This window comes from Drosophila teissieri, chromosome 2R (genome assembly GCF_016746235.2).
Source record: "Drosophila teissieri strain GT53w chromosome 2R, Prin_Dtei_1.1, whole genome shotgun sequence".
Lineage (NCBI taxonomy): Eukaryota > Metazoa > Arthropoda > Insecta > Diptera > Drosophilidae > Drosophila > Drosophila teissieri.
In genome coordinates, this window is record NC_053030.1 from 16,344,998 (window position 1) to 16,357,444 (window position 12,447).

Genomic DNA, 12,447 nt, shown 5'->3' on the forward strand with positions numbered 1-12,447 from the left:
GACCTAGAAAATTCCTGGAGAAGTGGCATCTTTCTGTGAGGCTCTACCAGCAGAGAATCTCTGGCCAAAGTGGCAGTGTGACAAATGTAAACCGATTAGCCACAGCTGGAGCCGATTATCAGATGGCACAAAGAAAATAGCCCAGGTCCTACGGCAAATGCCTCGGGTCAGGAATTTCCCAGTGCTTTCTCTGCGGACTATGGACTGTGGACTGAGTGCATAAATTCCTGGCATCTCCTGCAGCTGCAGGAAAGACACAAAACACTCGCCCAAGTCCAAGTCGTAAATGCACTCAGCACTTTGTCAGCTCTCAGACAGGAAATGCAGTTGCCATTTTTCTTTCATCCCAGCAAATCCCGCTCTCCTCCTCACCGCCCTTGGCCGCCCACAAGCCCATCTGGAAAGTCGTTCTGCAACTGTCTACATTTTTCACTTGCCATCCATAAAAAGTATCAGTTTTAGTTTCAGTTTTCAGTTTTAGTCCTCGCATGGCTAAAAGTCTCGCATGTCCTTTGCCTGTCTGTTGGATGTTGTATGTTGGATCTGTTGTTTTGCTGTCTCAATTTCGCCAGCGCTTCCATATTCAGTTTCATAATTTTTACCCAAGTTTATCATCCTCTTTTTGCCAGGCATGACAAAGTTTTCATTGCCGTCGACACAGGGGCTGGAAAAAGTTTCTTCCAGCTGTGAAGTGCATTAAACAATGCCCTTCCTCATATGTACTATACTCACACAGGATCTGAGTGATGGAGAAGGGAACGTGTTGTGCAGGAATTGCATTTATCGACGGGGGGTAAGTGCAAGGACACAAACACATCCTAGCTTCGATGCACTTTCCTTCTGGCAGGCGATGCTTCACTTTTGAATTTACAAATACTCTAAATACGTTTCTTTTGGGAACAGCCACTTTTTGTTGTATGATGTAGAAATATTTCAAAACTTCCAATTCATACATTCTTAATCCAAATGCAAGCTGCGTGTTTTATATTATTTTCATTGATAATACCTCAAGGTCATGGCTGGTTATAATTAAACCACAAACGTTTCTTTGCTCTACACACGCATAAATAATGTTTATAACTCTGCTTATCACTAAACGGCATATCTTATGGCCTAACAATTCGTTCACCCGGCCCGTCACCATCTAATCTCGAAAATTTCCCAGCCATTTGACGAACGCTCTCAGCTTCTCCAATCTGCGGGCTCCGCCACGAGTGAGGATTCTCTTCCACCTGCGCTCCACGGCCAATCGATCCTCCCTGTCGATGGACTCCAGGTGCTTCCTCAACTTTCGGTATATCAGCTTCTGGAGCTGCGAAGTCCGCGTTTGAACTGTTCGCTTCCAGCGGTCGAATCCGTTGCGCTGCAGGCAAAGGGCAATCAGCTGGGTCTCGATACTCGAAGTTCGCAGTGGATCTCCTGTGGTATCCGAATCCAGATAGTCCCCAATCACGCCATAGAAGGCATTTAGCTTCTGCTCGGTTTTGTTCGCGTTTACGGCAGTGAAGGCGTCGAAGCGATCCAAGTAGCCCAGGAGAATGGAGTTCTGCGAGTCCAAGACGAGCAGGTCTTCCACCACATAGTCCACCAGCTCGATTGCCTGAGCGACTAGCTGAGTGCTGATTGTTTGCAAGGCGTAATCTGATTGCAAATACAACCGATGGCGACTTTGATCTCCATACGCGTGGATCGCGGCAGGGGTCAGCTGGAATAGTGCAGTAGCATTGTTAGTCAACACGAACTGAATATGACTAATCGCATTTCAAATAATGTTTGTTAGCCAATCGCATTTAAAATACTGTTTATTAGCCAAGGTGCAGATGTTGATCTATGTTATTTGTATAAGGTGATATACATTTGGTATATGGTTCAATGTTATAAATGAACTGTTTATTCCCTACGTACCAAGAGCAGAAGGCCTAGGATATTCTGGTAGCTCATGGCTGACTTGTTCGCTCGAAAGGCGTTCGTCTACTGAAAAGGCGCTACTCAACGCGTTTGGCTGGGAAACAGAGCCAGTCGTAGATAGTCTTATCTAGCTCAAATTACCATGCTGAATCAGCGCTTGTCCCAGGGAAATAAATTATTTATAATTTCATAAAGATGACACATGACGTCATCGAGTCAATGACGTTTCGTAGGTGAAGAACCGGCAGATAAGTTGATAGGCGGCGGTTTATTGGCTTTAAATTTATGAATGGACGCCGCCGGGGGCAGACAGCAGTTATCTGCATTCAACAATGATTGTGATTCAGGCCAGCGTCTGCAGAGTTTTAGCCCGTGGCTCTTTATCTCTCGCAGAGAGCAAATAACCCATCAAAAGCTGTGAGATATGTGCCCAAATCTAAATCGCTTAGCAACTGAAGATGGCCCAAAGCTCGGCACTGAAACTATTCATTGCGTATACGCAGCGTGGGCCGTAATAGTAGTGAAATAAAAGTCCACTTAGTCAGCAGTGAGGCGGGGGAAGTGGAGAAGGAAGGGGAAGAGGTTGAGGATGCGATATGGGGGTCATTCATTGTGCTGGGGTTAGACCCTCAGGACAATCGGCTGCATCAGTGTGTGTGTGTGTGTGCCGTTGTGATAAATGTCTGAACTGGGTCAGTGGCGTACGATGATGAAACTCGGCGCGCCAAAACGGCAAATAAAACGCCGATTGTTCGTATCAGAGTTTCAAATGAAATCCTCTATCCCTGCCCCACAATAAATGCCTGGCATTTGGAGTTTTCGAGTGGCCGACAAATCCCCAATGCGCTGCGCTCAGCAACGAACTGCAATTTCAACTTTGATAAGCGAAGTTTACTGACAAAAAAAAAATGGAAGAAATAAAAAAAATCACCATCAACCCCACGCCATATGACAATGTTATTAGCGTAGTTTTTGCGATTTCCAGGGATTTAAAACGTTTCTATGTCCTTTTTTTGTGTGCGGCTAGCGGTTGCGATGGTAACTTTTCAGTGCTGCATCCAAATCCTGATGGATGCGAAAGCGTTGAACCAACCAGTCTAAACTTAATTGGGAATCTGTGCGAAAGGGTGAAGTCCCTGGGAAGCCGGGAATGTTGAAAATTCCGCAGCCAAAAAATCAAGGGAACATAATCAAGCCCAAAGACTGCCAAACAATTACGTCCTTCGGGGCTGAGAAATCCCAGCGCCTCTTATATGGCGAAACAATAACCGAGAAGTTTGCCTCCGGCGCAACACAGCCCCCCAACACAAGTGCTATAAATTGCCTCAACAACGCCTGCTGTTTCGCCACCCAACCCCATTTCCCCTTTATCAACTCCCCACCGCCAACCGTTGCATGCAAATTTCAATAACTTGTATTCGGTAACCCTTCCAACAACTGACACTGAATATCAAATATGAGTTGGGGCCGAAAATTATTTGCATACTTTCGGGGATGCTTTGTAGCACTACAAAAAGCACGCAAGCGAAACAAAAATCGAGATAATATGCATGGTGACTTCTGTGAGGGCTCAGAATACCCTTCCTTTAAAACCTAATAATTAAGTAGTTATTTTTAAATACTAAAGCTAAAGTAATGAGTGAATAATATTTGATTTTGTCAAACAAGGTGGGAAAAACATGCATCGCAGAGTAGGAAACTATCTTATAGATATTACATCTCTTTTAGTACAAAACTTACTCAACATAACTAATTTGTATAGAGTATTCCAACAGAAGAGGAAGGAACCCACAGGAAGTACAACCAGACTCGCACATGTGGCGCGCTTTTGGCTTCGGTGGGGGGATGAAAACCCTAAGCAGGAGCAAAAAAGGATACAGAAGTGAAAAAAGAGGAATCGCTACACGCCTCTTCTGTAAGGGGGTGTAAACAGCAGAAGCAAGCCTTTTTTTCTTGCTACACCGAAACGAGTTATTTATTGCATTTGCAAATTTTACACAACATTTTGCAGTTACCTCAGTGCCGTAAAATCCTCTTCTCTCCCACTTTACTTTACTTTGCCCCACAGAAGGTGGAGCCGAAGTTTATCGCGGTAGAAATTGATTCAGTTTGTACACATTTGCATGTGTATCGGGGTAGCAGACTGCTCCTCGGGCTTTGTGTAATGCGAAGCTGCAAGTTCAATGAAGCCAAAAGGTGTTGCCTTCCCTTCCCTTCCCTTCCCATCCCTCAAGCTGTGAAATGGATGTGCAAATATTTTCATAAATTTGTATGCCAAAGTTTCAGGTGTCATGTTTGAAAACATCCCAGAGAAACCCCGAATTTCTCATAAAAAAAACGAAAAAAAGTGTGCTGGAAATTTGATTTTTGCGGTGGCAATGAAATTTTGATTTCGCACATTGCTTCGAGAAAAAGCAACCTGAAAAATTGCAGCGATAATTTTTGATAGAGCTGTAAATCTCAGTTTGATTCGAAGGAAGCGGTTTATGAAATTGCAATGCAATTTATTGCGTCCCATAAATATTTTGGAGTTTTTTGTGACATTTTGATAAGTGGAAAATGTTCTAGGAGCTGTTTATATTGATTGGAAAGGAATTTCCCTTTCATTGCTGTGCAACTCTTACTTTTTACACCCCTTTCCGCAGGATATCTCCACAAAAAAAACGTAACTAATTCGCATGTCCTTCCGGTTGCCACTTATCTCTGCTGCTGTTATTTGGTGAAATATGGGGATGTCGGGCCAAATAAAGGCGACCAATAAAAAGTGTGGCCAAGATAAGCAAAGTGGCGCAGACAAAGCCCGCAAAACAAAACCGGGAAAAAAGGCGACTGAAACCAGGTTGGATAGCTGAACAAAAGCTGGCTATGATTTAAGTTTTATTTTTATTTTTTTGTATTTCCTCCTCGCGCCAGCAAAATTGATCAAGATATATAGGTGTGTTTGGCGGGGTAACCTGGTTAAGTGCACAGTCCAGCTGTCAAGATAAGTTCCCTGTTTTAGGTTGCTGGCTACACTTTAAGCCCTTAATATGTGTGTCCAACTTTTGTTTAACTTTATTCGGATTTCTTTGACCGCACCGGTTAGTGTTGCTCCCGTATCCTTTGGGTTTGCCTAAGATGAATGCGTTCTGCTTATCTGCTGGTCACTTTTCCTCTGTCTCGATTTCAATGTTGGGTATTCCCGCTTTCCTGCTTTCCCGGGCTTTCCCTGCCTGTCAAACGGTGTTTTAGTGCCGGTTACAGGATACTCTAGTCCGCCCGATTATCTCCTAGCTCCAAGCTCCAAGCTCCCAGCTCCGTGCTGAAAGCGATATGTCTGCACGGTGGGCTGTCCCTTGTCCACGGGAATGGGATATCCTTCGGCTTGACAGCATCTTAACTAATATAATGCCCAATTTTCTGTGGTTTATGGCTTACGACTGTCAATGCCTCGTCCGACCATCCATCTAAACAGTTGCTCCTGTGGGTTGAGCTTTTCACGGGTAAGCTTTTCACGGGATTTTCCTGGACCATGGAAAGGTCGTTATTTAAATTGATATAAATGATATGTCCTTGGGCTGCCGCTCCTCCTTCTTTTTGAGGTCTGTGTTTGGTCAGTACTTTGACATTCGGCGGCGCTGTAAGTGAATTTCAAATCGACATCAACGCTAAGTGACTTTGATTTATCATTGTGCATGAGTTATTTGCACACACGTTTGACGTTTGTGTCTCGACCACTATTTGAGCATTTCTCCTTGTCCTAAATGCAAACAAAGTGTCCTGTGGACACAGCTGTTGGACCCGCATGCTCAGGGTGCAGGCAAACAATTAGCTGAAGTGGAGTGAAGTGTAGTTTCTGATTTCAGCCGCACAACATCTTTTCAATCACATTAAAGCCAGCGCCTCGGCGATATTTTATTGGGCAGTTTGCGCGTCTTTTAACAAATTGCAGGACATTACGTTTTTATGTTCGCAGGCACTTGGTCCTGCTTCAGTGTTTATCAGGCTAGTATATCTCAAGATCCCCGCTTAATGGCATTGCTATGGCGAAATTTCATTTGGCTCGGGCAATTAAAATGCCACTGAAGTCGTTCATTCAGATGGCTAGCTGCATTTAATGGAACACACTCATCCTTCGATTTCCTGCACTTTATGACTTATGTGCCAGTTTTTCCGAAACAATTTCCCAGCTAATTAAAGGACATCGCACAATGTTGCGAACAACCAACCCAATTCTGGAGTTCGGAAGAATAATGTCAGAAATATTAATTACTTGCCATTATTCACACGCCTACACTCTGGATGCTCTCGAGACGCAGACTCAGGTGTTTCCTTCAATCCGTGGGATTTTCCGGGGGTTGCTTCAGTGGGTGGTGGCTTGTGGGTGGTGCGTTGTGGGTGGTGGTGGGCGCTGAGTGGTGGGTGGTGGTTATATTTCATGCCCCAACAAATGCCCCACAATCATTCAAACACAGACACGGGGGATTTGTCGCCGTCTAAGCCCAACGTTGAGTTGAACAACTCAATGAGTGGCGGAGACCCAGTTTAAATGAAAGTGAGCTCCCGGCATGTTAATTATTTAGAAAGCATTCAGATTTATTTACCTAATTCTTCTGTCTTTTTGTTGTTGGGTTTTTTTGTTTTTTCGTTGCTTTCTCCCTTTGTTGTTCTACATTTTTTATTTGTTCTTGCAAGTGAGTTGGCAATTGTTTTACATCACGAGTTTCTATGGTAGTAGTGCGTCAAATGTGTCTGAAGGGAATTAGATCTTTACATCTGGGATACTTGATGCTTTAATTCACTTTTTAAAAGGGAGTCCAAAAGATGTTTCAGGCCTATTAGATAATATTGTATTCTATCTATTTATAATATGTACATGAAAGAAGGATGTAAATCTTTTAATATTAGTATAGTAAGTTATACATAAATGGTATGTTTTTAAAACTAGAAAATATAGAAAATATTTTCTTTCCTTGCCATTTTAACTTTCCTACCCAGTAGAGAAGTATTCCTTTCAGTTGCAACTTAAATGGTTTGCCTTCACCAGGACTTAACAGCTTTAGTGGAAACCAACAATTCAGCACAATTGACTGGGCAGTAAATATTTTACTTACTTTGGTTTACTGAGCCACATATTTCCACCACTCCCTTTGTTTGTTTGTTTTTTTTTTTTTTTGGTTTTTTTGGCCTTTGTCCTGCTGCAGGCGTTTTGGGTTACTTACTTATGTGGGAGGCTGTATTTGTCGAGCACTTGTTTCGGCACTAGATTTATGCCTTTTCTTCTGCAGTTTCGGTTTCAGTTGCCTGTGTGGAGTTACCACTCCCTGTGCTGGGATATACAAGTATTTTATTTGTTTTACATGGATTTGTGCCTGGGTTCGTTTTGCTGCCCAGTAAATTTGTCGCATTTTATGGCATCTGATACGAGGCATCTGAAAAGCAAACACGCCTTCATCTAGGTAAATCCTATATTTATTACGAGATGTTCACAAATTTGCAGCTTGCCACATTGATGCCTTCCCCTGTTGTTCCCAGTTGATTAGAGTAAAAAGACAGGTTTTAATTTCTCGTTTCTTTTTATTTCGCTTCATCATTTTCTTCAGTCTTCGTATAAGAAATAACATTTTGTTGTTGTTGTTGCTGTTGTTGCTGTGGGTGTCTCTATCATTTAATTAAATATTTTTGCGTATGTATATCATATTATTAGATTTAAACTTACGTTTGCCTGGCTTCAATTTGCCTTTCCCTTGCTCTTTTTGCACCTTTTATACACAAACTGCTTTTTATTTATGTTCAAATTGTATTTTCTGTCGGTTTTTCCTAAATGCATTTCGTGCATAGCCAGCCTGCTTTTTGATTTTACTTATTCAGCACATACACGCATATACTTTTTATTTTAGAAATATTTTTACACTGGCTTTTTGTGTGCACTGTGTATGTGTGTGTGAGTGTGTTTGCGTGTGTGTGTGTGGCTATTTTATGCAAATACCGGTTAGTTTTGGTCGCTATTTGCTATTTGCCTTGCTGTTGTCGCATTTAATTAAATTATTATTCGCAAATCAAACTCAACCGAAAAATAACAACGAACGAGCCTTGGATTCTGAGTTATTGCTTTTTGGAAATCATTTATTCTTAAATCAATAATCTATGCACTTGACTAATGTTTTAAAATGCATTCCATAAATTATTTACAGTAAACGTTCAAGCACTCAGCTGAGTGCATCGCATCGCATCGCCATTGTGGGATATTTACAAATTATATTTATAATTTCATCAACTTTGAGTTCTGGCTCACTAAGATAATATAGGTGTTATAATTTAATTTTTAGTTTTTAGTTTTCCACTTAATATTTCGCATATTGTCATTCGAGATGTTTGCTAAAGTTAGGAAACTTGGGAATATGCTTCAACAGGATAATGGATGCCAATGGACAGTGGGATTCTTTGGCAGTTGGATTCATTCAGTTAGTTCTAGGCTGGACTGGACTGGACTATTTGGTCCCCATTAGTTTATTTGTCTGCCAAAGTGTGTGTCCTGCTCTCCGTGTATCCCAAATGCTGAAGACATATTCAGTAAATTCATGAACCAAATCAAGAAAATCCCATTTACCTCGTTTAGCTTGCACCCTGCTCCATCGTTATACCTAATATATATGCATATATTCATATATATATGTTTAAATTCACTTGTTAAGTTCTTATGCGCTAAATGCTATCTAGAGTATTCGAATGCTAAATGCCATTTTAACTATGAGTGGGAGAGAAAGAGTGAGTGAGATTTGAATGCAGCTTAGCTTAGTTTGGGGCCAGCAAAATGGTTTCTTTGAAATCGTATTCGTCTCTTAGTTTAGCGGTTAGTATACATTTCTAATATATCTGTTATCCGTAGGTAGTTAAGAGTATTTGTATGCTTTCTATACACGTAGACATATCCCTTGTTTCATTTGACGCTTGTTAAACTTTGTGGTTTTATTCGAAAAAAAACGTTAACAAAGGTAAATCACTATGGTGTCGCTTTAGTGAAAAATCTCCATGATGCAGAAGTTTTCTTGAAGTCGAAAATCATAGTTACAATCGCATCTGATCAAAGATCACTTTGATCGAATAACTAATGCATCATTGAAATTTCCCACTCAAAGCCACCAGTTGTAGTGGCTACATCCTGTCCCAAACTCGCCTTAAACTAACCTCTCACTTTCCCTGTTTTTGCTTGTGTGAACCCCCTGGATTTAGCCAACTCAGAACTGGCCACTGGCCTTGGCGCTCTGTACACAGCCCCGGTAGTTGTTGTTGTTGTTGTGGTGGTGGTGGTGCTGGAGGTGGAGGTGGTTCAGCCCGACCATTTCGATATCCGTATTGGTCTGGGACACCCGCTCGCCCGTGCCACGCCCACGTCATACGTAGACCACGTGCGGTTTGCCGGACGAGGGGGGAACGGGCGAGGGACCAGCCGAGGAGTTGGAGTGGTTCAAGGACGCCGCCTGCTTCAGCTTGCTCATGGTGTGAGTGTCCGGATACTCGTAGTGATCGAACCGCTCGTAGAGATGCTCCGGCTCGTCGTCCGCCTCCTTGACGGGCAGCTCCCAGGGCTTCAGTGCCCGGTACTCATTGGCAATGGTCTGGGCCGCCAGGTAGCGCTCCAGTTCCAGCTTGTCCAGTTGTGGCAGAGTCGTCTGCTGGTACTCATGGTTGCCACTGCCCCCATGCGACTGCAGTGGCATGGCCTGGTGGTAGTGATGGTGCGCCTGCAGGGTCTGGGCATGATGCGGATAGTTGAGGGTCATGCCCAAGCCGTTGACATGGTTGCCGCCGCCCAGGGTCATGCTCATGCCCAGGCCGAGACCGCCGGGATTGTGACCCTGCAGGATGCGATCGTGGACGTTGATGATGCTCTTGCTGGTGCGCATGGGACCGCGTTCGTGGAGCAGCTTCCTCCGCCGCTTGACAAAGCGCAGGTAGTAGAGCACGCTGATGCCAATCATGGCCACCAGCAGGCAGGTGATCACCGCACACACCACGGTCACAATGTGGGCGGGGCAGGTGATCTCGCCCTCGCTCATGGTCAGCAGCTTCCTCCGCGTTCGCACCTTATCGCGCCAGATGTCGCAGCCAATCTGCTGGCGATCCATGCGCAGGATGCCGGAGTTCCGGTTCGAGGCGGACGTGGCCAGCTCATAGGCACTGGGCTCGGTGGTGTGCAGGGCATTCACTATATGCTGCTCGGCTATGTAGGCAGCCAAGGCGGCCACTCCGTCGTCCGTGGAGGCCACGGCGGTGGCCTCATCCGCCTGCTCCTCGTCATCGGCCTCCTTGGCCAGGGCAGCCACCGCCCCACCGGCTGCGTGCTCCAGGGCGGGATCGACTCCCTCGAAGTTGCCGGTTACCAGGCGCCAGAGCCACAGCAGCGAGCAGTTGCACTGCAGCGGGTTGTCCCCCAGGTACAGTTTCTGCAGCTGATCCACTGGGAACTGGGCGGAGTACAAGGTCTGCAGGCTGTTGCTCTGCATGTAGACCTCCAGGATGTTGGGGTTGCCCTGGAACAGGCGCATCGGTATGTCGCTCAGCTGGGGATTGTTGTTCAGGTGCAGCGTCTGCAAGTGGGTGTTGTCCACAAAGGCTCTGCAAAATGAAGAAGAACAAATATTTCCGTTAAGAACAACTAACATTCATGTTTCAGTTATGAAAATGTGCTCAATCGTACAAGATTCAGTTCAACCTTTAATACATTTAATTTAAAATCGCACGAAGCACTGACAAGTACTCTTATGTACTTTTAGTTAAAGTGGTTTATATTGAATATATTTTGTATTATTGCAAGTGAAGTTCATGAGGTCGAGCGTGAATTTCGGAAATAATTAAATTACTATTTAAAGCGGTCGCAGTTTTCCCGCAGTGATGGCTTTAATTAGCCGACTGACTATCTCTCTGCGCCATTCGTACTATCGTTTTTTATTATTTCGCCAGGCTCCAGTGCGCTGTGTTCGTTTTAATTATGCACACTGCATGATGCATCAGCATTCAACTTAAATGCCAGGCAATGAAATACATGAATAACACACAACCGCTCAGCAGTTTTCCCAGCATTTTCCGGCGACACACACACACTCGCACACTCGCACACACATGACAACGTCAGAGCTTCGACTTAAGCGACATGGATTTATTTAGCCTGCGTCTATTTCAACTTAATAAAAGAGGAGGTGGATGAACGGAGGGGACCAAGAGGGAGGAGGCATTAAGGGGCAAAAGGACGAAGGACGAGGCAGCAAGCTGACAAGGCTCCATGTTATTCGAGCTCCGTGGAGCGTTGTCGTAAATCCCTGCCAAGTTAAGTCAACGCGCTAAGTCGCTGACTTGGGGGAAAGGATGCAGGACTGCAAGGATGCTGGGCGAGTGTGTGTGTGCCTGCGTGTGTGTGTGTGCAGTGCATTACCCAGTACCTAAGACCCAAGACCAGATCCTGCCAGACAGTCTCAGATGTGGCTGCAGCTGAACGAAATAAGTGCAACGTGGCGTATGAACAACATTCGGCGAGGAGCTCCGTGCTGACTTGACTTACTCCGCTGACACAAAGCGAATTTGTCGCTTTTAAGCGTTCTGAAGCAGGCCACATTTCATTTCAATACTTGCAGCTTGCAACTTGCATTTCATGTTAAATGAACGCATTTATTGCACAAGCTGCATTTGCACTTGCAGTTGCATTTCCCAAGGAACCAAGGACCCAAAGAACCAAGGACTCAAGGACCCGCTGAGCGCATTGATTTGATAAGTGGCCGCATTTTGTTAAACCCTTCGAGGCCACGAGCTACCAGCGAATTCATTCGACTGCGACTGGTGATGAATTCGAATCGCAGTGGCAATGAGAACGAAAATGGTTTGTCAGCTCTAAACTGTGGAATTCATTAGGTTGACTGATGTCCTAGGGGATTGGCAAGCGGACTTTGTACCTCACATATGGGTATAAAATATTTATTTATACCACGAAATCAGGATTAAAAGCAATCTAAAATGGTTGTTGTTGTATAAGTAGCGGGAAGTCTGTGCCAAATGTGCAAAGTCCTTAGAATCTCAAGCATCTACCGCCATTCGCAGCCAGACACACTTATCATTACCACACAATGCCCGCCAAGCCGCATTCCAATTCCAATTTACCTGAACTCCAGCACTACTATCGTTCCACCTTTTGCACATTCAATTTCATGGCAAGTTTAACATTCAACTTAACTAAGTTCGAAAAAACCTCAATTGCAGGCGATCAGCGTAAAAAAAATGGGTCTTTGCATTACCAAAACAAACTCGGTCTGCATACGACATAAGCCGAAACCGAAACTTACCCAAAACAATTTAGCGGGTAGCGCCAAAGCCGCACGAGCAAAAAATAAATTCAATTATTTGTGCAAATATTATGCAAATACCCCGGCGAGGCGGAGCCAACACGGAAACGTGACATCTAAGGAACTTTTTTGTTGGGGGGCTCTTTCGAGCTGCTCCACAGGTTGATGATTTACCTCATAGACCTGTTGTGTGGCCCCAAGTGCAACTGCCTAAAAAAGCAAGTGA

General features: G+C 44.3%; 2 protein-coding genes across 2 annotated transcripts in view; both read right to left on the minus strand.

Moving 5' to 3' along the window:
• Positions 1 to 1,013: 1,013 nt before the first annotated feature.
• On the minus strand, positions 1,014 to 1,960 carry LOC122614321. Its single transcript, XM_043788883.1, has 2 exons — positions 1,906 to 1,960; positions 1,014 to 1,705 (listed from the first exon to the last, which is right to left on the minus strand). The coding sequence occupies exons 1-2, from the start codon at positions 1,939 to 1,941 to the stop codon at positions 1,145 to 1,147; spliced, it is 597 nt and encodes a 198-aa protein (XP_043644818.1). The 5' UTR covers positions 1,942 to 1,960; the 3' UTR covers positions 1,014 to 1,144.
• A 5,583-nt stretch (positions 1,961 to 7,543) lies between these two features.
• Positions 7,544 to 12,447, minus strand: part of LOC122613546 (leucine-rich repeat and immunoglobulin-like domain-containing nogo receptor-interacting protein 1) — a 77,366-nt gene continuing 72,462 nt past the window's right edge. Inside the window, exon 5 of the mRNA XM_043787762.1 lies at positions 7,544 to 10,506. Within this exon, the coding sequence (XP_043643697.1) occupies positions 9,282 to 10,506 (1,225 nt within the window). The 3' untranslated portion in view covers positions 7,544 to 9,281. The remainder of the gene's footprint in view (positions 10,507 to 12,447) is intronic.